This window comes from Phaseolus vulgaris, chromosome 3, assembly GCF_000499845.2.
Source record: "Phaseolus vulgaris cultivar G19833 chromosome 3, P. vulgaris v2.0, whole genome shotgun sequence".
NCBI lineage: Eukaryota > Viridiplantae > Streptophyta > Magnoliopsida > Fabales > Fabaceae > Phaseolus > Phaseolus vulgaris.
The window spans coordinates 48,601,967-48,627,942 of record NC_023757.2 but is presented as its reverse complement, the minus strand read 5'-3'; the positions used below and the strand labels follow the sequence as shown (position 1 = coordinate 48,627,942).

Genomic DNA, 25,976 nt, shown 5'->3' with positions numbered 1-25,976 from the left:
TGTCATTATTATTTTCATATTGGTTTCATCATCCTTCAAATGTAAATACACAAACGCAAAAGGTATGAATAGCCACTGTGGGTTGGGACACTTTGTGGTATTTTCGTTACAATGAAAAATCACAAGAAGGGGTGAATTGTGATTTTCTTTTCTAATTAACAGATAACATTAAAAATATTCTTTTCACAAAAAATGAGGGACGAATGTTATGTCTGACTCAACTCATTATCTATTATTACATGTTTAATTTATTAAGGTTGATGTTAAGATTTGGGAATACCTAACTTCTTTATGCGTTTTCTGTCATATGTATTTGTAGTACAGTATAAGATATACTTTATATATAGACATGCTCATGGAAGATCTAGTACATGATTTTTTTTACAATGTTAACTCATAGTCAATTTATTTTATTTGAACATCTTCAACATGATGTTAACTTGTGAGTAGTATATTGATATGATATAAAACTTTTATTAATAGGAGAATACATGGAATTATTTAACATGTTGGTGTAATCTAGTTTGATAATTATAATTTTTAATTATTTTTGTTGACTTGTACATATATTTGGTAACTCGTGACATTACATTATAATCAAGGTTTTCTACATAAGAGTTTTCTTGAAATTTAATTAAAATAAGCAGATTCACTTCTGTTTTGTAATCAATGAAATAAATATATTTTTAATACTAAGAGTGTTGCACTCAATAACCACGTGAGTGTGATAGAGATAAAGTAAAGAGTTTTAATATTTGTCCAATGACTTGGTAATGAAAAATTATGAAATATCATAACATTTAAAATTTAATATCAAATTTTAGGTGTCAATTCAAAATGTACATAAAAATATTCTTAACTTTTCTACCTAAAGAGTGAAATTAAAAACGAGTTTAAATTACATTATAAAATTAAGATTATCCTTTTTATATAATAATCAAATTAAAAGTTTATAAGATGTCAACGTTGACATAAATATATTCAAACTACATTTTAGGTTGGATTAATGCATAAAAATATTGATTTAATAAATTCGTAATTTGCAGAATTCAGGAGTAATTAAATTATATATGTTTAATCTAAATTTTATATTATTTGGGAGAAAAGGAAAGAAAAAAAAAAGAGGGTAGTGCTAAGCAAAGCAAAGCAGGGGTTTATGTTTTGTGATGAGGTAAAACCCTTCTCCAAGTTCACCCATGCGCCCCCTGCTCCGTTTCGCTTACGTGGCTCGGCGCCACTACAAGGCGGCGCCACCGCCGAGCCCACCGAAGGCCCCGAAGAAGTTGCAGAAGTTCAGTTTCCAGAGCATAACGTGGGAAGACCCTTATAGCTGGATGTCTAAGGTGAGCGACAAGGTGGCGATGCGTCACATGGACGTGTACATGGAGCAAGAGGAGAAGTACAGTGAGGCCGTCATGTCTGACTCAGAGAAACTCCTCAACAAGCTCCACTTCGAAATGGCCTCTCGCATGCCCTTTGACCTCTCCACCCCTCCCTTTCGCTGGGGCCCCTGGCTCTACTACCGCCGCGTCGAAGAGGCTAAACCCTATCCCATCCTTTGCCGAAGATTGGCCAGCTTGAACGATGATTTCATTTCGCATAAGTATCCCCCTGCAGGGTTCGATTTCACTACGGGTAAAGCCATTGAGCAGAAGCTCGTTGATTATAATCTAGAAGCCGAGAGGTTTGGAGGTAAATTATGCAGTCACTGTAACCGATCTTAAGATGACTGGACCAGTCATATCACTAAAATGGTGTGTAAAAGGGAGAACAATTCTCACCTGTGTTAAATTAAAACCCAAATTCTAAGATGGTGCCACAATGTGTCTCTCTATATCCTAACAATTGTTGTTAGACTAAACTTCCCTTTTAGTCTTTGAATTGGTGAGGTGCTATCGGAGCCTGGAATTGGAAAATTTCAAATTAATCTATGAAATTGAAATTCTTGTTATGTTAATACCTGAAATGTATATCTTCTTATCATCGTAGTCACCAAATTTTATAACTCACTATCCTTAATGTCCTTAACGAAACTAATGATAGGGACTAATATGACTAACAAATTTCAATATTGAGGATTTATGTTACATTTTTCTAATTTTAGTGACTATTTTGAGGATTAAAATGAGGGTTTACTCTTGTTGTTGGTCGTATCGAGCATCAGACCATTATGGAACTACTCAGATGTCTTGTCTTGGAAACTTTGCCCTTGGAATGCCCAATGAATCACATATTACCTTTCATATTAGTTTATAATGTTCTGGAGTGCTGACACTTTGTTTGGCCTGACTTTTGTAGGTTATGCTTACGAGGAACTCTCTGAAGTTTCACCTAATCATCAGTTTCTTGCATACACTATGTATGATAAAGAAAACGACTACTTCAAGTTATCTGTGAGAAATTTGAATTCGGGTTCGTTGTGCAGTAAACCTCAGGCAGATAGAGTTTCGAACTTGGCGTGGGCTAAAAACGGACATGCATTGCTTTATGTTGTGACAGATCAGAAAATGAGGCCTTACCGGTGGGTGAATTGTTATTAATCATTTGGTGGCTTGGTGCTGTTACAGAATTAAAAGAAGGATAAAATTTAGATCACAATTGAAGTTTTATCTCGGTAACCTGAGTGAATCTCGAATGTAAACCTTTATTAGCAATTCCATCTAAGTTGCTTCTTTAAACGAATCCCTTAGTTTTGATTTCTGCTTAGGATTGCAAGCATTGAAGTTTGTGATCTTCCTTTATTTCATCTCTCTGTTTATGACTGCAGTGTCTACTACAGTCTGATTGGATCCACTGATGAAGATGTTTTGCTTTTGGAAGAGTCAGATGAAAGTGTTTATATTAATATTAGGCACACGAAAGACTTCCAATACGTGACTGTGAATACATTCTCTTCCACATCATCAAAGGTAAAAGACCTTTGATAGGAACTCTGAAAACTTAAGATCCTTTGTATTGGATAATAATTCTAACCATTTCTTAGGTCTTTCTAATAAATGCAGCTGACCCGTTGTCAGGCTTGAAACTAGTTTGGGAGTGTGATGCTCTAGCACATTGCATAATTGAACATCACCGAGGTTACCTTTATTTATTTACAGATGCTCCCAAAGGTGGGCAATCAGTTGATTATCATTATCTTCTTTGTAGTTCAGCGGATGATCCTTCAAGTACAAGAAAATGGGAGGTAGCTTGGAACATCACATTTTCTTTTTATCCGTAGTTAGCTTGTTTTAATTTTGTTCCTCTTTTATATCATAAGGAAAACAGGTTTATTTGAGACAGTGAGATATTTTCTTAATACACTCACTCATTTTCATGTTTTCTTAGTTAACTTTCCTGAGACAATCTGCTTTGCCTTACTTGTTATATTCGGTCTCATGAACTGCAGGAGGTATTAGTGGATGACCCAGACTTGATTATTGAGGATGTTGATTTTAGTGATAAGTACTTAGCACTCATTGTAAGGGAAGGTAAAAAAGTTCAACTTTGTTCAGTTGGACTACCATTGCCCTTTGGGAAGGTAATGGAAGAGAATTTACTATATCTAGTACAGATAAACTCTTGATGTAATTTTGGTTTATATTCTCATTGAATTACGTAGAATATCTTATTTTTGTGATAGGGGTCACTTAAACTGAGGAAGCTGGATCTACAGTACTTGTCGCTTCCAAAACATGTTTGCCAAATTTCGCCTGGACCAAACTATGACTTTTTCTCATCTGTCGCACGCTTTATAATATCATCACCTGTGGTATGTGAACGATTGTTTGGTTTTTTTATGTTAATTTCTGAAGATGATTTCTCTTCACAATTCTGTTAACATATGTCTATCTTCATATCATATCTACTTTGAACGACCATTCACTGGCCCTGTTAAATATGCATCCAAGGAAATTTTGAGAAGTTGTAAAAAACTTTGCGCCTCCAAAAAATACTTCATGATTTATGTTTACCGGTAAGCCTAGTACAATTGTTTTTTTGTCATGTCAAGGTTCTTCTTCCTCTTACCTCCTTGTTGGGTTTTTCTGGCTTATACACCAATTTGTAGTATACTCGGTACTTTTTTTCTTTTTTTTATAAAAAGCTTTCATGTTAGACATCAAGAAAGTTACATACGGAACTCAGTAATTCTTTTATTATGCTTATCTATATCTTTATCCATGTGTATATCTATATGGTCTTAGGAGGTCCGTTCTTGTTCAATCTACTAGGCTAAGAGTGTAGTTCTATTCAACACATATTACAAAGTGCATTTGTATTTCTACCTAGAAGAAAGACCTGATCATCAAATCCCGACATGTTCATTGCAAGTTTCTCCCAGGTGCCAGATGCTGTGGTTGATTATGACCTGGCCACGGGTCGGTGGAACATCATTCAACAACAAAACATGCTTCATGACAGGACAAGAATACTCTATGGTAAAAATTCTGCCAGTATTAGTATGGAGTCCTCAAATTCCAAACACTCCAATCCTGTGAATGCTAACTTTGAAGATGACCAGTTGTGGAATGAGCTGTCTGAGTTTTATGCCTGTGAACAATATGAGGTCCCTTCATTTGATGGACTCTTTATACCTTTGACTATTGTTTTTTCACGTAACAATAAGACACAGGCTAAAAAACCGGGGATATTGCATGGACATGGAGCTTATGGTGAATTACTCGATAAAAGGTGGCGCAGTGAACTAAAAAGCCTCCTAGATCGAGGTTGGGTTGTTGCATATGCTGATGTTAGGTAGGATTCACATTACATAGTAACCATGCACTCAATCCATATTAATATGGATATTCTTTATTGTAAATTTATTTTCTCCAATGTCTTATCCCTTATATGATAGTTTTGGTGCCATGTTTCAGAGGGGGAGGTGGTTTTGGTAAGAAATGGCATAATGATGGGAGATGCACAAAGAAACATAATTCAATCAATGATTACATCTCCTGTGCCAAATTTCTCATTGAAAATGATATTGTGCATGAAAACAAATTGGCTGGTTGGGGATATAGTGCTGGAGGACTATTGGTTGCTTCTGCCATTAATCGTTCTCCAGATTTATTTCGTGCTGCAGTCTTGAAGGTATTTAAGAATGTTTGCTAGCTTTCAGGTTTTGGTTTACTTAGGCTCCACCTTAAATGTTTTTTGTCAATTACTCAATTACTTTTTTTTATGGTTTCTTCTGTAGGTTCCTTTTTTAGATCCAACCAACACTCTTCTGTATCCCATCTTGCCACTTATCGCTGCTGATTATGAAGAGTTTGGCTACCCTTGGGATCTCAATGATTTTCTTGCAATTCGAGAATATTCTCCATATGACAATATACGAAAGGATGTCCTTTATCCAGCTGTATTAGTAACCTCATCTTTCAATACAAGGTACGTTATTTATATCTTTGCATAACTTCCTAACATCATATCCAAGTTTTCTATGGTGTTGATTGAGTAGTATTTTAGTAAAGAATAAAGGCACTTATGTTAAAAGTGAACCAAAATCATATACAGTTCAATGTAGCTGCTGAAATGGTGTTGGATATGTATCGATGTTAGAAACTTTGTTAGGATTTACATTTATATGCTTATAATCTGTTTTTATGTTATTTATAGTAAGATGAAGTTTAAATTATAACTACATTGTATGATATAATGCTTAAGTATTTGTTCTAATGCTAATATCCAAACTTCATCTCGTTTCCCCTTCTGCCTTGAATAAAACCTAAATTAGTTTATACTTTAGATAGTAAGACCAAGACATAGGATTAAGTATATGAGGAATAAGTGAATATCACAATTTCTTCACTTGTGTTATCGACCATCTAAATGTACCCTAAGCTGTTTATTGCCTTGCAGGGACTTCTACAATATAAGGGTGCCAATATACTTCTAAAATTTTACTGCAAGAAATAAAAGATAGAAACCTAAACATAATTGAACTCTGAAAAGTGGTTTTTGAACCATTGAAAAGATGTAATAAATATGATACAAAGATGTTAGTGTTGGATTTCATAAACTCACCCGTGTGTAAAAAGTCTCGCTGAAGTGAATGCAATTTTTCATATTTTCTTGGATTCTGTTCGTTTAAGCTGGAAAAACCACGCTTTAGGTCTTTGATGCGAATATTCTTTGATGCTGCTTATGAACCTATATTCTAACAGGTTATACCGTGCTAATGAACCTTGGCTTTTATTTTCATGACTCAGGTTTGGGGTATGGGAAGCAGCAAAATGGGTTGCACGAGTTCGTGATCTCTCAATATACGATCCAAAGCGGCCAATATTGTTGAATTTGACCACAGATTTAGTGGAAGAAAACCGTTATTTGCAGTCCAAGGAATCGGCATTGGAGGCTACATTTCTCATCAAGATGATAGAATCTTAGATATCCAGCGATCATTTGCCCAATCTCTGAAATACTGTTCGGAACTTGTGAACTAACTCCCCATTTGCAACCTGATATGGAATTAAAATTATACTTTGAACCAAGATCTAGTCAGGAGTTCTGCTTGGGAAATACTTGCCATCCAATATTCTTTCGAACCGATTCTGGCTTATAGCCTTCGGATTTGCTCCAAATGTACTAAACAACCATCAGAACTGACACTGGAACATTACTTGTTTATCATGTAATTTGAAGTGCATTACATGTAAATGTTACACTGCGTAATTGTTTAACAAAGCATACTGCAATTTTGGTGTTCATGATAATGGTATCCACCGTGCACGCATGTATTGAGCTAATACGGAATTTTTTATATAAAATATTGTGTAATCGTATTGCACCATGATCTTTCCCCACGTTCGACAATAGTAAGATCGCATCAACGAACTCCAAATCAATCAATTAAGTTTTGTCAGATCTAATAAAATATCACAGCCCAACTTGAAGTTGCATCAAAATTTATACAGTCGAAATATCCCACAAATCATCCGAAGACTATCCCAAATGTAGCAGTTACAGTTTATTTTGACGTCAGAACTCGTAATTTCGATAACTCGTCATGGGGAAGTGGAACACTCCGGATTCCATGAAGTTGAAAAAAAACGGAAAAAATTATTCATTAAAAATACCCGTAAACGTTTCGAAGTTGCGATTTTTTTTTAAAAAATCATATATGCGCGGTCTTCTTCTCTTTTCATTCTTTGAAAACTATTTTTCCTTCATCAACTTTTGGCCCGCATCATATGATTTTCCTTCACCATCATAACATATCAAAGGTTGGTGGTATTCAGCAAACAAATGATTGAAAAAGAAAAGAAAAAAAACTAATTGAGAGCTCACTGATTTGTCAACCGCTGGATGGAAAAACATCATAAAACTTTTATTCTTCTGAAACAAAACTTAGTGGGTGAGGCTCAGCTATGATACACACCCCCAATAAAAAGATATTTAGAACAGAAAAGTGGAGCCAAAGATAAATATAACCTAATCAAGGTTCAAATCAAACAGAGGATCGCATCAATAGAATAAAAAGGTGCACTTTCAATTAATCATTTATTAATTTATTGTTAATCATTAACTACTTAAAAATAATGTAATCATCTATTCATCTAATTAAATCACATCAGTCAAGAGGTATTAAAACTTTCAGGGCAGAGCATAGAATCCACAAAGCATAAGAGCCGTAATTTGACAATCTCCACTGTTTGCAGTCTGAGGCGATTGTACACGCAAACACTACATTACGTTTGCAGGATTACAACACAGGTGCAGCTAGTTGAGCAAAATTAAATGCATATATATTTACTAAAAGAAGTATAACCCAGTTTCAGAAATAGTAGAGTATTGATCAACTTGTAGATTTTTGTTCTTTCACCTTTCCTTAACAATGATCCTTATCGTCAGTCTTCATCACCACTGCCAATTAGTAGAAGAAAAAAAAATCAACTTTAGGAATGAGTTGTCTGAAAAATTCCAGAGTAAAAAGAACAATGAAAAACAATGTTCCAAGGCATATTCATCGCCACATTCGTTCCACTTTGACAGATTCCATTTCCTCACGAATTAAATGACCAAAGTTACACCAACATATAGGAACAAAAAAATGTCAGAAAAAAAGAGGACAAAGGATGGTATGATAAAGTGTAGCATGACAATGAACGCTACATTTTTACAGAAGTTGGAAATCCTTTCGTATGCAATGGAAGCTAAGTATATATCAGTAGAAGTTCTACCCATACAATCTTTGCTTCAAAGTACAACATGGCTTTCCCATATTGAACAAATCTCTAAAGCCAACTCTACAAGCAACTCGAAAAACAAAATAGGAAAATTAAAAATGTAAGCAACAAGAAACATGAATTAACAAATCCACCCCGCTTGCCCTATCTTGCTTCGATGCAGAAAATAAGTTTGCGTCTATATAGGAGCTTACAAATCATCAGCAATCAATTCATTCTTCCCGCAGCTTTGCCTGCTGCCCCTTTTGGCAACTTCTCACAAATAATATTTCATGTTCAGTTTCCAAAATTGATTGAAGTTGCGAGCAACTTTGCCATCTCATGTCTCAGAGCCTTCTTGAACAGTAGGAAGACCACCTTCTCTGATAAATGATGGGTTCAGAAACTTAGCAACAAAAGCCCACAATTTATATACATCCTCAAAATTCGTCAGAAAGCCCAGAGAAGCCGTAACAACTTCAAGCCTTACAAAGCTACCTTTTCCATCACGCCGACCATTCTCCATTGGCCTGCAAAGAGTTGTATCTTCAAGATTGGGAGCTCCCCGATTCTGTCTTGAACTATCAAGAATCTGTATATGACTAAGAAAACCAAGACCAAGAGAGATTCCTTCTTTTTCAGCAAGCTTTTGAACAATCTCTGGATTGATTAGCCCCCTACTTATGTCCCTCACATTGAAAGCCACAGCTGCACCTCTTTCATATTTTATTTTCGGACCATATATGTGGACAAGATTTGCTTTTTCACCCCCATCAGAAGCAGGCAACTTCAGTTGCAGTAACGAGGTAACGAGCCAATTTATCAAAAACCGAAGTCTAAGTGTAGTTTTATTGAGACCAAGCATATTGACATGGTCAATATGACGACATGCTATCTCTGGTTCTCTCCTGCCCCAGTCCTGTCCATCACCATATTCTCCATCACTTGTCACCTCTTCATCATCAAAGCTAGTTGCAGATACGTCTCCTGGTTCTATGGTCTGGCTAAGGTACTCCTTACGATTATCTTCCATGCTAAATGACACTCTTCTTCCCCTACTGGTGGCTTCATTCTCTTCCAAACCAAAAAACCTACCACCACCATAACGATTCCCTTCTCTCCTACCCAACAGCCTGAATTCACCTTCTGTTTCCCTTCTTATGGCACTCTCTTTGACATCAGCGCATATTTCAGAGGTAGAGCCATTCTCCAAGCTTTGATGCCGAGCAAGAGAAGTTGAATTATTGAGCCAAGATCCATTATTGACTGCCTCACTGGTTCCAGGTTCTTCCAGGATCTCATCCACATGCAGATGATCTGATCCATTACCATTTCTTGAATAATGATCAACTTCCTCGACATGCTCTTCTTCAGGCACCTCTTTGACCCGGTCAAGTTCCTGTGACATCAGGACAGCCGCATCAAATGACAGCACACGGCGGTCCTCATGAGCACCTAGGTTTACCTCTCTGTCATCGTACATCGGACTGCCATACATCTTAGATGTTGGTTTTGGTGAAGGTTGCTTCTGGTTCCTCCTCCCATTGAACCAGAAAGATGGTAGCGGGGAAGCTATCTTGTGTTTACTCGATTGACCTACACCATCAGACCCCAATGGACTCTGACCCAAATCAATCCAAAATGAATTGTCCGATGACTCGTCCTCACTGAACACAGGACTCTTTATCACCTCTCCAACAGATATGCTCTCCGTCTCCTCAAATATGGTGCTAGTTCCATCTCTTTCGGAGCTGTCTTGATCCATTTCAGTCTCAAAAACATCTCTGACCTGAGCAGATGTGAATGCACCAGAAAAGGCAGGCAACTGTGTTCCCTGACGAGTTTCAGAAGTCTTGTCACCCAACCCAGTGATCTCATCGTCTTCAATTCCAACAAATTTATCTAAACCATCTACAGAATCGCTCAAATACATTGGAAACTCCGGGGTAATCTTCACCATTCCAGACCCAGTACAACCAGACTGGTTTTGAAGACTTTGCATTACAGATTTCTTGATCAGAAGACACCCAAAGCCTGTGGGATCATATCCAAAAACCCTGTAAAATGAAGTGATTATAAAATCAGGCCGAAAGAGGGACAGACCAAGCGAATCCATGTCCTTGGGGCCCAACGAACCGGCATCCAGTAAGACATGCCAGTTGTTCTGCTGGGCCAAGGCCATCCACTGGTACGAATACTTAGCCCCAGTTACTCTAGACTGAACTGGGAACACAAAAAGACCAGTCGCTGAATCCTTCTTCCTCTTCTTCTTGTTGGAAATCTGTTTTCTCAAATCAGTGGAACAGAGTTTGAGGGTTGGCCATTTAAACCAAGCACTATACACTTTAGCACCTTTCTCCCTAGCACTCTGAGCCATCCAAGTAACGGACTGGCTCTCATGGTCGAACATGGTCAACAACTTTTTGTTTGTGTGGAAAGGGTATGATTCAGCAAGCAGCTTAAAAGCTGATCCTCTGCTGACAGTAAAAACAAGGCCATACTCATTCTCAGGGATATTCAAATAGTCCATAATCCTAGCCTTTATATCATGCTCAACAGTTCCTCTCTCGGCACCACCATAAAGTGCATGGTTACTCAAATTTGCAGTAATCTCAGACAAGCTAAACGTAGAAGACTCCCAGTAATGAATTGTCTGAACAAAAGAGAAGAGTCCAAAACCACAGTAATCGAGGCATACCTTGGGAGACAAATGTGAGTATTCATCAGACCTCAACTGATCAACCTTCTCAGAGGACTGGTACTTAGGGTACATGGTAAGGAACTTGGAAAACGCTTCCTGGAGGCTGGGGATTTCCTCCTCAGACTCGAAGATGCGCTCCGCCGCAAGAGCGGTGGCTCGAAGGAACTCGCGCTGGGCGTGCAGCCTGGCAAGCGATCGGGATCTCCCAAGGCCATCATCCTGGTTGGCAGCAGAGTCCGGCTGGTCTATGTCTTGAGATTTGGAGAGTGAGCCATCTTCAGAAGCTTCCTCAAGGGCTTCCCTGAGCTTGTTTTCTTGCAGCTTCCGAAGCATTGATGAGTTTCTCTTTATGTCAACATTGGATTCATTCTTCCTCCTGCTCTTCTTGTCCATGATCAGTGCAGCACAGTGAGAAATGGGCTTCCATAGTGACAGATGCATGCTGCCTTTCTCCTCTCCTCACACAAACCAATCTCAGATTCTTTTCCACACTTCAAACAACACAAAACAACAGGCTTTACTTTAGCCCATCACATCAATCTATAACAAATTCAGCTTCAACTCCTTCACCAACAAAAGATAAGGAATCTTGAATCTTTAAAGACCCTACTACCCCCAACAATCTAATTTGAGAAACATGAGATTTTTGTTTGAGAAAAACAAATAACTCAGCCCACCATCTCACGCGAAAACCAACAAAGACATAAATAGAGTCTTTTTTTTTTTGCGGAAAACCCAGAATAGATTTCAATACCAATTTTCTCAGGAAAAAAGAGAGAGACAATAGTAACAGATGGAAAGAAACCCAAGGAGAGAGAAAGTCAAAAGCTCAAACCCTAGAACCCAGATCCCAAAATTTGCAAGGCAGCTCACAGCAACAAGAAGCCCCAAAAATAGAAAAAATAATTGAAAGAGAAATGGGTTTAATCAAACTACATGTAGTAGAATCCCTGAAGCTCAATCAGTAGCAGGACACACTCGACAAAACACCTGAATAGCCATCGAAGGTGAAGGAAGATTCTCTTCTTCTCCCTCTCTCTCTCTCTTGAATTCACTGCAGCATAATTAAAGCAAAGCGCCCCACATCAAATTCTCTTTTACTAAGAAAGTAAAACCAAAACAAACCCATTTGATATCTCTCCACTGTACTAGTATTTTCTTAAATTGAAATCCAAAAAGAAAAGAAAAGGCAAAGTAGAGAAAAGAAAAAGAGATATTTCAATTCAATTCAATTCAGAGTAACCCCATTCTCCTCTTTTCTCCCTCTCTCTCTCTCTCTCTCTCTCTCTCTCTCTCTCTCTCTCTCTCTCTCTCTCTCTCTCTCTCTCTCTCTCTCTCTCTCTCTCTCTCTCTCTAAAATGTTTCAACTCTAGAAAAACAACAGTTGCTAGGAATCCAGGGAGAAGGGACATTGACTCTCGCAAAAACCAAACTTGTTAAGGATATTAAAATGATTTTTCGATTTTGCATACATTATTTAAGAAATGAGGTTCCTTTTTGTCTATGTTGTGGTGGGACCCACAAGCTGAAGTCATGGTTAAAAGTCAAATAATCAGCTGGCTTGTAAAAGCTGTTATCTGTCCAACTGGGCAAACCACAAAGTTCAAAGCCTCCAACCCCTCAATGCCATCACACCCACACAACCTCCTTCCATTATTCTATTTCACATTTCTTTTTCTAAATAATTACTACCATTTTAAATTATATCATCTTCTCCATCTATTTTTTATATAACCATTGTACAAAGCAATAAAGTCATCATACATAACACTATATAATAAAATGATAATGTACACATTTATATTATTAAAAATATATTAATTAACGAAAGTGTATTTATTTTAAAATAAACAAATATATTATCGAATGATATCTTAAAACAGGGCTATTCTTTATTTCAAATTTTTTTAAAAGTTAGTTTCCGTGTTTTCTTATATATCTCAGCGGAAAAGCAGCAATGAATATTTCCCCCAAACCCTTGTTACTTGCAAAATGTTTGGTGAAGTTATTTAATGAGGTAAAGTTGCCTTATGTAAGGTGGTTGCATAATATTCCATATCAGATGTTTCATGGATCATTTTGAATTCTGATACTTTTATGACATTTGGAAATTTAAATGAGTACGAAGAAGCTTGTGTGTGTTTTGTTTTTGGTTCAAAGCCAAAGGTGTTGCTTTAAGTTTCAAATTCAATCTGGTACTATTGAAATTAGAAAGAATCTATTCCTGAAGACCCTTAAAAGGTAAAAGAGAGAAAAATTTAAAAACGAATCTTTGATTTGATCCAGATCATGGAGCATGGAAGAAAGCTTAGTGTTAGATTCAACATTTCAGATCCAACACAAATGAACCTATCAAACAACTTAGCCTCCAATGATGTATTTTGTTTGGAAGGAACAACATTCATTGAGTTTTGTTCAATTTTTAAAATAATAGACCTTTTGTGTCAGTGTCTTGTGCTTGAGGATGTTGTTTATTGAGCCAGATCAACAACATCGATTTTTTTCTTTCTTTATTTATATGTTTAATTTTTGGAAGAGACAAAGTATCGAAGAAATCGGAAATGGAACCCAAAAAAATATGATCAAGTTGATCTGTATTTTAAGTTTCATTATCGATTCCAGAAACAATCTCTGTCAATAAATATTGGTTTAAAATCAGACATTTTGGTCAACGCTTGGATCAATCAAAACTAAAATTACAAAATTTCAAATACACGTCTGCCATATCTTCTTCATGACATTGCGTGATGTTAACACATTATTATAATTACTTCTCCTATTCTTATTACTACCTAAAACCATGCCATTCTAAAGCATGCCTTTTCCTATTTTTAATAACTTTAAAGATAGGTAAATCGTATCATTTTAATACAACTTCAGTCAAAATTTAATCTTAATACTACTTCTTAACTTACACATTTTAATATTCTTATAAATTTTATCAATTTTAATAATTAAATTTTAAAATTTTACAAAAATACTAAATATTCTCTTTTCACAGTTTCAGTAAACCATATATTAAAAAATAAAAATTAAATAGAACGGTTATAACCTATGTTATAACCTATGTAGCACAGATACAGATACGGATACTGACACGACACAGATACGGAGATACTATAATTTCTAAAATGTAGGATACGGGGACACAAATCTATATATTATATAATTTTGAATTATATAAATTGAAAATAAATATTTATGTGCAAAAGTATGTTTCAGATTCTTTTGGGAGCAGGAAGATATTTTTCATGACTGGTTCAAAAGAATTTGTTCCTTATTTTTATAATCATAATAAAAATTGATACAATAAATTTGAGTTTTTAGAAAATTATTGTATTTATACCTTTTAAAATTGTGTTAAAATCGTGTTAGAGTTTTCAAAATCCAACAAATATTTTTTGAATTGATCACTTCACCGATAAGTGTCGTACGAGTGTTGTACAAGTGTCGACACCGATACGTGTGTCGGACACAGATACATCCATTTAAGAGAAGTGTCCGAGTCTCATAGGTTATAACTGTCGTAAAGATATACTCCATGATTATTTTGAAACTAAATAAAGGAATGTTACTTACTGATTAGTTTAATTATTTATTATTATGATTATAATAACAAAAATGGACTCATAAATATGAGATGAGAGAAGAAGAAAAAACGCAAAGAAAAATACAAAGGAGTGAATCGTTTTGTTAATGAGTAAAATAAGAGAATAAAATATTTGACAATTCACATTTTAAATTATCAAATATTTACATTTTTAATAAATTAACAAGATAATAAATTTTTTAAAGGCACTTAAATAAATTTAGATATTGTTAAATTTTATTTTATTTATATAATTATATATATATATATATATATATTGGTAAATAAGTGATGAGTGGTGATATTCATTATGTAAGTAACGTAAATAAAGGTGAGTGGTGATAATGAGACAACTACTTAACGCTAAAGATAGTAAAGTTTAGTTGCTTATTTAATGCACTTGTACGTCTTCTTTTCTATAGCGTCGCGTTTGGTATGTATGCGTCTAACGTACTTAAATGTGAGATGCAAAATTAATACTATCATATATAAAATATCTGCAGGTATAACATTTTCAAATTCAATTTCATCTTTTAAATGTCTACCCATATTTAATGCGATTAATTGCTTTCATTTTCATTTTTTTAAGTATCATATCTCAGTTTTTAATTTGTAGTACACTAATAAAAATACCCAGTATTATGTTATGATTTATGTATCTTACTGTTTCTTTAATGACACCAAAATTTAATGCCACGTTCTTGTTTAATCTAAATTGTAATATACTAAAACCATTTTACGATTATTTTATATAATTCACTTTCATCAAAATTATATATTAACAAACGAGGGTTTATAAAAAAAAGACTTGGTGAGATATTGACACTAATAATTTTGCTTCCACTAGTTGTTGAAATTGTCATCGTAGAAGTTGTGTTTAGAACTAATTAGATTAAAAAAGAAAGAAAAAATATTTATCGTTTATTTTTACGTTAACTGAAAAAGGAAAATTTTGCAATTGCACTCAAGTAGAAACAAGTTAAATGAGATTTTAAAAGGGGGAAATTTGCAATTGCACTCAAATTTGCAATAATAGTTATAATAGTAATATTATTATTATTATTATTAATAAGTTTGAATCTGATCTTTTTACTTATTATGGACCTTGTTTTTACCTATTGGAATAAATCTCATCTTATTTTATTATTTTATATTATTTATAACTATAATAGTTGGTAGAGTTATCTTGTTTAATTATTTAAGTTATTCAGTTAAAGATAATATATTAGTTAATATTTGTTTCTTCTTATTTTAAATATATTTTTTAATTTAATTTAAAATATAAGCTTCTTGTGACAAATAAATGAAAAACCAGATGTATGTCTAAAAATGTAATAAAAATGAATTAAAAAATTTATTGTAACCCATAAATAATTTATAGTTGAAGATTTAACATTAAAGATTTAAACAAAAAAATATTAAGGGTGTAAAAAAAATCATTTCAATTAAATAAATAAAAAATATTTTTATGGAATCAAAAGAGTTGTGAATAAATGTATTGACTAGGCTGAATGATCGAAAGGTTAAAAAACTGAAAGATTAAAACTGAGAGATTGACCGAAAGGTGAAAAGGTTAACAATAAGACAAAAAAACAAATAAGAAATGAATAAACAATTAAATAGTAAAACACGGTAGCAAAACCCATTATACAAACCCAAACAATGGTAGTATATTTAATAAATGTTAGCTATAAAAAAAAATAGCCTAAATGGGTTTTAAGCACAATAAAGGAGTACTTATTGGTGTACCCATTATAAAATATACACGTGAATGTTAAACTGTTGAAATTATATTGTTGTTGGACACACCCACCCGTGAACAAATACCAAGACCAAAGGCTAAGAAATCTAATTGACCTAGTCTAGCTAGTAAGAGTCCATAAATCATACCCAAGCCAAATCAAAGGAGTAGTAAGACGAAAGTCCAAACCGAGAGAGAAGACCAAGAAGTCATGCGAAGCTAAACAAAAAAAATCTCAAGGGTAGTCTAAGCAACTGTATTAGGAGTTTAAACCAAACAATGAAAATAAAAATGAAGATAAGAAGGCAAACAAAATAATTTTCTCTAATGTGTTACTCTTATACAAACAATAAAGAGAAACAATTAAATTTCCAAAATCGAATCAAATTGACTCTCATTTTGCATTCAACAACAGTAATAAAATCATATAATATTCAATGCTACAAACTAGACACTACAATGAGAAACCCATGAGAAAAACTATAGCCACACCTTCAACGAAATGTATCACTGAAGGAGGACAAAATCCTAGTCATCAATCACCAATCACACATGTCCAAAAAACAACGTAGGAGGACAAAACCCTAATTATCAATCACTTAACACCCACCAAACCCTAGACAATGCACCTCCATCGAATTCACATACAACAATTCCCATTATAGCATAGGTATAAAACTTAATGAAGTTATGTATGGAAGAAAATACATAATCCATTTATGATAGTTTGAGACTAAAGAAAATTTGATCTTAAGTCTAGTTCAACAAACCACAAATAAAATCAAAATGATTTAAGAAAAGAATATGAACAATTCAAAGAAAACAAAAAGTTATGCTAAAAAAAATTGAACTCTTGAATTTAAGAATATTATGATATATTAATGAAAGTTATACCAAGAATAATATTACTTTTGAAACCAGAGGGTCAAACATTTAAAAGTTATACATATTCACTGGTAATTGTCAAAGTACACTAAGTGAGAATTGAAAAATAAAATAAAAAAAAATTGTCTTTATTTTGATTGAACTAATGAAAATTTTGAGGATAGAATTTTTTATAAGTAAAGGAAAATTATAATATTATCAATTTTTATACAACATTATAATTATATTATTAAATAATTATAATATTCTAATACAAATTTTATTAAATAATTACAATATTTAAAATTCTAGTTATAATGTTAGTATAAATTTAAATGATAACTAATTATGTCATAGGATGGTAGTTTTTTTTGTAGTGTTTTATTAAATGTCATTTCTAATGCAAGAATAAGCTTACATCTTATCTCTGCACATGTTTTCCGTCAACAAAAATGAAGCCAACAATGGGTCTAACCAAATTACCAACCAAGTTGAAAACCAACCAAAAGTAATCATAACAAATTTGTCTACAGCACATTGTAAATTGAGAAATTGTAAGTGGAATGTAGGTTTTTTCATTAAAATGGTGTGATTTTATTTTATAATTACGTGAAAAGGTAAAAAGGTTTTTTATTATGAGATTGAATATGTGGTATCTTGATAATATAATTTTGTGTGAAAAAATTGTGATCAATAATAAAGATAAAGATAAATTGTGTTGGTGAAATTTAAAATCAAAATCATGTTTTGACTAAAAAATTACATTAAAAATGTACGAGTGACACAATTTAAGTGTTAAATAAAAATAATTGAAGTCATCTAAATGAAAACAACTAAAATTATTTTCATATACATAATTTCAAATATTTTCATTCAATATTAAAATTATATTACGGTTGGTATGAAGTAATGACCAATTGGGTTGGGCTGACTAAACACATGTTTAGTGGGTGAACTTAATCATTGTGTCCATTTTATAATCTCTATTTAAAAAGATCATTGTACTTGTAATGGGTGTGCAACAGGTAGTTGCCCGTGTGGATATAGGTTGCAGTTGGCGACCAAACCACGTTAAATCTTGTGTAGTTTATTTTTCTACCGTTGATTCATGATTGTGTGTTGCTTTACGGATATACAACTTACCTAATCTCGTAATAAAAAAATTGTTATCCATTTTTATAGTTACGAAATCAAGTTACACTATTTTGGTAAAAAAAAAAAAGTAAAAAGAAAGAACTTAAATGTAAAAAAAATGTATGTGAGAGAATTGAATGCGAAAATTTTAAATGATAATGTAACATTTTTGTTGTTGTTTTTTTATTGAAATTCTAAATTAAAGTAAGGCAACGAGATATTTGTTATTTTTTATATTATATTTATTCATTTATTTTATAATTATTTATTTAGTGTAGTGGTCTTAGTCTCATCTTCTTATATATAATTATAAATGTTTGGTGGAGTGTGCCTAGTTTTCTATTGCTCAATTACTATATGTTATCTATAATTATAATTATTTTGTGAGTTGTTATTAGTCTCATACTGTTTAATTATTTTATATTATTTATGATTATAGTCCTTTAATATAAGTGTTTGTATCCTCGTCGTGTTTAATTATTTCAAGTTATTTAGTTGATGATGATATATTATTTAATTATTATTTTTCTTATTTTAAATATACATATTTCTTAATTTCTTTAAAATATATTTTTTTGCTTGACAAATAAATATAAACAATATCTATATATTTAAAATTATAATAGATAATTCTAATTCTCTTTTTTTGCAACTCATAATTTATTATAATTATAATTGTTGATGCTGTAAAAAAAACTTGAAGTAATTTGTGATTGAAGATTTAATGTCAGATATTTAAATGAGTGAATATTAAACAAAATAAAATAATCTTTTATAATTTTTTAACTACATTAAAACTCATTTATCGAATTAATCAGTAAAAAAATAATTCAAATCCTTATATAAAGTAAAATAAAAATATATGTGAATAGTATACTTTTATATGTATCTTACTGATCTAATTTATTTTAACTTTTTTTATCTTATATGAAATAGAATGAAATTATAAATTTAAATAAAAAAAATTGTCGAGATATCTTATTCTTTTTACTCAATCTTTGGAGCGGTATTATTACGAATACAAACATAATTATAAAATTTATCATCTTTAGAAGCACATAAATATTCTTTCTTAACATTTTCTTCATAATATTTCATGATATAAGTGGGTGCAAATCTCATCTTATAAATTAAGTTTATAAGGTTGAATTAGATTTAAAGTTTATTTTTTAACAAATATTATTCAAAGATCTAGAGACCAAAAGTTAAGTATCCATACATAAAAAAATTATTATATGATAAAATAAGTTAAAAACTTTAATTATTTAAAAACTAGAATATGATACAATAAATCTTTAGTGTAAATAAAAACTTAACCTATTTAAAAAGCTGATGAGATAAGATTAATCTCTTGTTACTCAACTACTATTAGGTATTATCATATTCTAAAATAGACTAGATATGAGAAAAAACAGTTTAAAAAAAAATAAAAAATATGAGAGAGAGAATATATGACTATGAGTTTGAGGAAATGTTAAAAACATAAAAACAATCGATAATGTATTTTTAAATCACGGGTTTAATATATTTTATAATAAATAATTTTCTCAAGCTTTTATAGGGCGTGCTCAACTTATTTATTAGTTAATTTAATTACATTAAATATGATTAGTAACTAAGTTCTTTTACATCAAAGTTTCAGTAAATTATCTATTTTTTCTTTAATGTTATACTATTTTTTTATAAAATTATTCTTTAATACTACGTTTATTTATTTTAATTATTACACTGTTTATTTTAAAAACTAATACGAATCTTGGAGTTAGGAAATAAATAAAAAAGAATCCAATCTCAAAAGAAAATAGAAAAGTACTATCCCTTTATTATCACACATTATTATTGAATTAAGCGTACATTATTTCTTCAGAAAAAAGGAGGGAAAAAAGAGAAGCGTTTATGTCAAAGCACATCTGCAGAAGCAATTATCCATACAGTCTTCGAGTTAGGACACACATATTTAAGATTGGATTTTCCTCAAATGTAGTTTAAGACTAATCTTCTTTCATGACCTAGTTATAATTAAAAACTATTTTTATTTATTTTCTAATTTCTAACAAGAAAGCTTATAAAAAATTATTTTAAATTAAGATTAACGAAATTAAATAATATTATATTAAAAGATATGAATACCAGAGTTATAAAAGGATCTTAATATTTATTAATGGTGTCTTTTCTAATTATTAGTTGTTTCTCTTTTTATATATATATATATATTTTGTTTTGTCTTTTATGATTCTAGTATTTATTTGATTTCTCTCTTTAACTATACCTAAAATGAGTGTAGTGATGGTATAAATTGAGACTATTTGTTTTGATCTCCATAGAATAATATTAGAGATATTTATTCTCATATCATTTGTATTCTTTTTACTTTTTTGTTCATATTTGTTGTTCTATTTTATAATATGGTATCAGAGCCATTTAAAACATATTATAGCGAAGGTTTGTTGAGTTTATCAGGTCACCCGCTATCAGACCGTTATCAAATCACTCATAATATGTTATCTCACGCACGAGTTGTCATACTCGGCGTGAGGGGTGTGTTGGAGATTTCACATCGACTAAAAATAAAAATATTTCATTGTATATAAGCGAGTGCAAACCTCAACTCATAAGCCAGTTTTATAGGATTGAGTTAGGCTTAATTAGTATGAAATTATATAGTTATCTTATTTAGGTTTAGAATATGTAATTTTTGTTTGGGGGAAGGTTTGAAGGAGGGAAAAACAGAAAGTAAGTAAATTATTTTTCCTAATTTAGCGAAATGGAAGAGACAGAATGTTGTAACATGTTACTGTAAGTAGCAATGAAAGATTTTGGATATAAACTAAAGTAATGACAGAATGTAAAAGTTTGGACACTTTATTTGTGATTTACCTTTTGTCAGCTCCAAAGTAAAGGCACCACAACCACACGGCATGCATGTAAGAAGAGAAATAATCTATATTATATTATGGGAATAGGTGAAATATTTGTAATGGTTCAATGAAAGGGTTAAATCATTGTAAACTATAATGGTATGTAGGAATGTTACTAGGATATGTACTTGAGTGCTCATAATGCAAGATATTTTATTTTACTTCTAGGTCCTACATGGATTTTTAATCATTTTATAATCATTAAAGAATTTAGTTAATGTAATAAATGTTATTAAATTTATTAATCATCATATCTTTTTTATAATTGCCTTCACAATTATTAGAATTTTATCTTTAACTTTTTTTTTGTGTGATTTTGTTATCAGTAGTATGTTTGAAAATATCTGAGGGCTAAGGAGAGGTGTAATAGGTGGGTTAACATGCTCGTCTTTTATATCCTCTAACAATGTGTAAATGTGGAGATAAAACAATTTTGATTACATGTCGTAGTTTAATTATGGAGATAAAACAATTTTTGAGATGTTAATTCCACTATTATTAATTATTAACTTTGGTTAGATTGTACTATACGAAATTATAATGATTTATTTTTGTAAAACAGGGAATAGGGAGTTGCAAATAAGAACAACTAGAAAAAAAATCCTATTTTATAGACATTAAAAAATTAATTAAGGTTAAACTGCTTAAATACTATTTTATTTGAAGTACATTTTAAATTAAAATGTAATATTTGTGGGTGTGTCTTCCAACTAAATAATTTATTTAATAAAAAATAGTGTTAGTTTTCGAATAAATTTCTGTATTGATCATATCACCCTTACATTAACTTTAATGTTCTATTTCCATCTCTTTGTATTTGGTTTCATTCTTAATTACATTCTCAAATGAATTACAATCTCACGTTCTATTAATCTTTGTGATCGCTATCCCGAGAAGTATAAAAGATTTTTTTATTATTTTAAGAGATGAACGTTAAAACCATTTTTACTTTATTATTAGGCTCAATCGGTAATCTCAACCATTTTCACTTATATCATTAGGCTCAACACATTACCTTACACATCCGAAAATATTATACATGATAGAACTATTGTTTTCCGTATTGAACTCTATACCATCTACACCAAATATAACCTTAATTTAATTCAATGTTAAAGAAAAAAACTCAAATTACTTTTAAAAAGTTGAAAACAAAACCACTTCACTTCCTCTCTAGGATTCCATCATCAATGATAATGCACAAAACCCTAGAAGTTAAACTGATAAAGAAAAAGGTCTCTTGACTACATTATATTTACTTTCTATTTTTATTGGATTTGAGGAACAAATTGACCACTGGGTTAGCAGTTGTTGTATCGTTCAAGAATAAAGTGTTGTTCTTTTCTTTGTCAAATGAGTGATGAAGAAAAGTTAGAGGGTGGGTCAATTTTATAACAATTATCCTTAACTATTCTTTGACCCAACTTATCCCTAATGTGGTCCTCTAGAATTTGTCTATAAAATATTCCATGCCGCCGAGCAATTTTCTTACGCAAATTTAATGTATGCATATTTTGCAATTTTAACCTTTTAATGACTCCTCTATAGTTTATGTGTGCAATACCATATATATCACATCACTTGAAATCCTTAAACTAATAAATAACAATTCTTATGAATAAAAATAATAACCAATTTTATTGATTAAAAAATGAATATGTATATATTTTAACTACTACTTATATGATCATTATCTTTTATTTTGTTTATGTTCCTCGTATTTCTTTCGTTTTGATAATCTTTTCAAAACATGCCTTCTGTTCTTTCTTTAACTTTGTCTTCAAAAAAAATTAGTCTTTTTTTCTCACTTTGCTTGCTGTTAATATTAATAGGTGAGAGAAAATATTAATCTAATAGTGGATTTTTTTTTTCCAAAAAAGTAAGTCAATCAAATAAACTTTGTTCTTTTCGTACAATTAAAGTTGTTTATTACCTTTTTTAATCCTTGGGTAAAACTTTAATGGTAAACAATTTTTGTTAACTTAATTATTTTTTAGTTGTTGTAATTAATAAGGTTATGAATTGACTTAGTTGGATTTTCAACCTATCTTTTTAAGGTTATGAACTTGTGTATACCACTGATATTTATAGTTTATTTGATCTAATCAAATGAGGATAATATAATAAGATTGTTAAAATAAATTTTATGTTTTTGAGTTAATATTGGATTTTTGACCTATATTTTTGAGATTATGAACTCATGTATAACACTCGATATTTATGGTTGATTTGATCTAAATAAATGAGGATAATACAATAATATTAGAATAAATTTTAAATTATTCTTATATCACATCATCAAGAAATGAATTTTAAGTTTAACTTAATCTTAAATTTAAATAATCAATTTGAAAGTGGATGGGAAATATTAAACACATACCACAATTTTCTTATTTAATGTTTTAGTCATTTTTTTTATATCGCTTAAACTATTTGTAGAATATTGATTATCAGTATTACTTTATAAATACTATTGATTTTGAGTGATTTATTTTAATAAAAAAAAACTCAAAAGTTCCTGGAAATAAAATGAAGGCGTTCATGTAATGAATGTGATGAGATTTTAGAAAATGATAATAAACATTTTTTTTTTGAACTTTATTGGATCTGAAAAGGGGTGAAATGAAACCCTATAACAAAAAGGAGTAGAAAAGCATGATGAAGTAGTATCGGTTTAATCACCTTTAATGGATATGGACATCACGTGCATTACTACAGACAATAATTGGTATTATTTGGTGGACAGTTTTGAATGGGAACATGATCATAGTCTCATCACTAGTAGTCCAAGTTATTTTTTGCAGTGCACAAAAATGGGCTTGGTCAAAACCAGGAGAGAAAGTGGAGAGTATGATAGATGAGAGATGAATAAAAGAGGTTGGTATGCATTATGCATTATGCATCATTCCATCTTTGATGCAAACCAGAATCTTTTTTCATGAAATGGTTAGCACAGATAGAACCAATGAAAGCAAAGACAAACAATTGTGAATTGTGAGTTTGTGAGAGACTTCCAAATTGGCTCAACAACACAACCACTCCCATCCGACACAGGCAACCCCACTTTCTGAAAAATAAAATTGAAAAGAAAGAGAAACCTTTGCATGTCTGAGAGAGGCCTCAAATGAAAGAAGGGATAGAAAGGGACATGGTTGAGTGGGGTGATGGGGCCTCACTTACCAAAACTTCCATTACTGTGCTCTCCATCTACACCAAGCCATAATCAAGTGCTTCCTAACTTTTTCCCAAAGGAGGGATTAGGGCAACTTCATTCACAATTCAAAATAAACAATCACTACAGACACCCTTTTTCATTTTGACTTTTCTATCATCTTCAATGATAACAAACTCTCTTGTTTGCTACATTCAAACCATGCTCACTTCTTCATAAATGAATGTCATTCAGACCACCAATTTATTTGTCTGTAGTTTTTATGATTATAAATAAATAAAAATAATGAATGCATATAATTTTTTCTAAAAAGGTAATGATTGCATATTTTAAATCAGGGTTAGTTGTTTTTAACCTAGAATAGAGGGGTCCATTATGTCCTTGAGCATGATGAAAATTGATGGTAAATGAGTATTTTGGTTATGTTTATTGATGGGATAATGGAGCCAGGTCCATTGTGAAAGTGTGAAACGGGCCTGTATCCTTTCTTTTTGGTTGCACGTGTGTGTCTCTATTCTAAGTTTTGGAAGCTAATAACTACTCCTCACACCTCATACATTATTAACATTATTGGGCCTTTTCATTTCCTGTTTCTAACCTATGTGTTTTTAATGGACCCAAACATTCAAACTTTCTTGTTTTGTTTTCAATCATTCTTCAATCATCAAGAGATCCTTTCTTTAGCGGGTAGCATGTCACGCAGGAATATCAAGGGCCAAAAAATTTGGATAATACTATTTTTTACTATGATGTAATGTAACTCACTGCTATTAACCTATTATTCATTTCTTATCAATTCACATTTTATCATGCCAAATAAATTCTTTCTGTTATATTATATTTTCAACAAAACAAAAAATTGACAATCAATATAATTATTGGCAACCCATATTATATAGTGAACTTTAAGCCTAACTCAACCCCCAAACCTTTATTAAATGAAATATCTTAATCTCTAATCGACGTGAGATCTCCAACAACCTTAGTATTAGAATATTATAATAATATAAATAAATTAAATAAAAATTATCATTTGCTAACAGTGATTTTATATTTGATATTTTTTTGTGGTGAATGCATCATTCTAACTGAATAAAATGTTAAATATTTAAAAAAGTATGTATGAAAAGAGATACATATTTAACAGTTTATTACCTCCAACAAAATTAAAATGAATTTGGAGACCAAGAAATTTCGAAGCAAATATCATAATCAATAAGAAAATGACAAATAAGTTATTAGTTTTGAATTAAAAAATATCTAAATTCAATACATATTATAATAACTAATTAACTTTAGCTATTATAATAACTAATTAACTTTAGCTTATTGTTATCATATATGACATTTCTTCATATATGTAAAATTATTTTCTCATTCATGGTTTTATCAAAATAATAAGTTTATAATCTCTCATCCTCCTTATATGCAAAGATTTGAGAAAAAAGTTATCTAGGATGGTGATGTTTTTATATATTATTAAAACATTTTATTTTTAGTTGATGTAAGATCTCTAACACATTCCATCATGTCCGAGACTATATATTTATGAGTGATTTGAGAATGGATGGTCTGATAAATCAAATAAACTATAGTTAGGATATACTATAGAGGACTCTCATATCAAATAATGGATTTTAAACCTAACTTAATTTTACAAAATTAATTTATAAGATAAAGTTTGAAAGCATTTATATAATATGAAATGTT

The 25,976-nt window shown here is 31.4% G+C and overlaps 2 protein-coding genes across 3 annotated transcripts; one reads left to right on the top strand and one right to left on the bottom strand.

Annotated features, from left to right (window-relative positions):
- Positions 1-1,097: 1,097 nt before the first annotated feature.
- On the top strand, positions 1,098-6,697 carry LOC137808348 (uncharacterized). 2 transcript variants are annotated; one of them, XM_068609419.1, is made up of 11 exons: positions 1,110-1,692; positions 2,299-2,521; positions 2,768-2,909; positions 2,984-3,077; positions 3,153-3,184; positions 3,389-3,520; positions 3,623-3,751; positions 4,322-4,734; positions 4,857-5,073; positions 5,180-5,370; positions 6,192-6,697. In XM_068609419.1, exons 1-11 carry the CDS (start codon positions 1,197-1,199, stop codon positions 6,367-6,369), a joined length of 2,247 nt encoding a protein of 748 aa, XP_068465520.1. In that variant the 5' UTR covers positions 1,110-1,196; the 3' UTR covers positions 6,370-6,697. The 2 variants fall into 2 exon arrangements, with proteins under 2 accessions (XP_068465519.1, XP_068465520.1); XM_068609418.1 differs by having other exon boundaries at positions 1,098-1,692; positions 2,984-3,184.
- Positions 6,698-7,590: 893 nt separating this feature from the next.
- On the bottom strand, positions 7,591-12,139 carry LOC137808350 (uncharacterized). The gene is made up of 2 exons (XM_068609421.1): positions 8,363-12,139; positions 7,591-7,845 (listed from the first exon to the last, which is right to left on the bottom strand). The coding sequence occupies exon 1, from the start codon at positions 11,287-11,289 to the stop codon at positions 8,488-8,490; it is 2,802 nt and encodes a 933-aa protein (XP_068465522.1). The 5' UTR covers positions 11,290-12,139; the 3' UTR covers positions 7,591-7,845; positions 8,363-8,487.
- Positions 12,140-25,976: the final 13,837 nt, after the last annotated feature.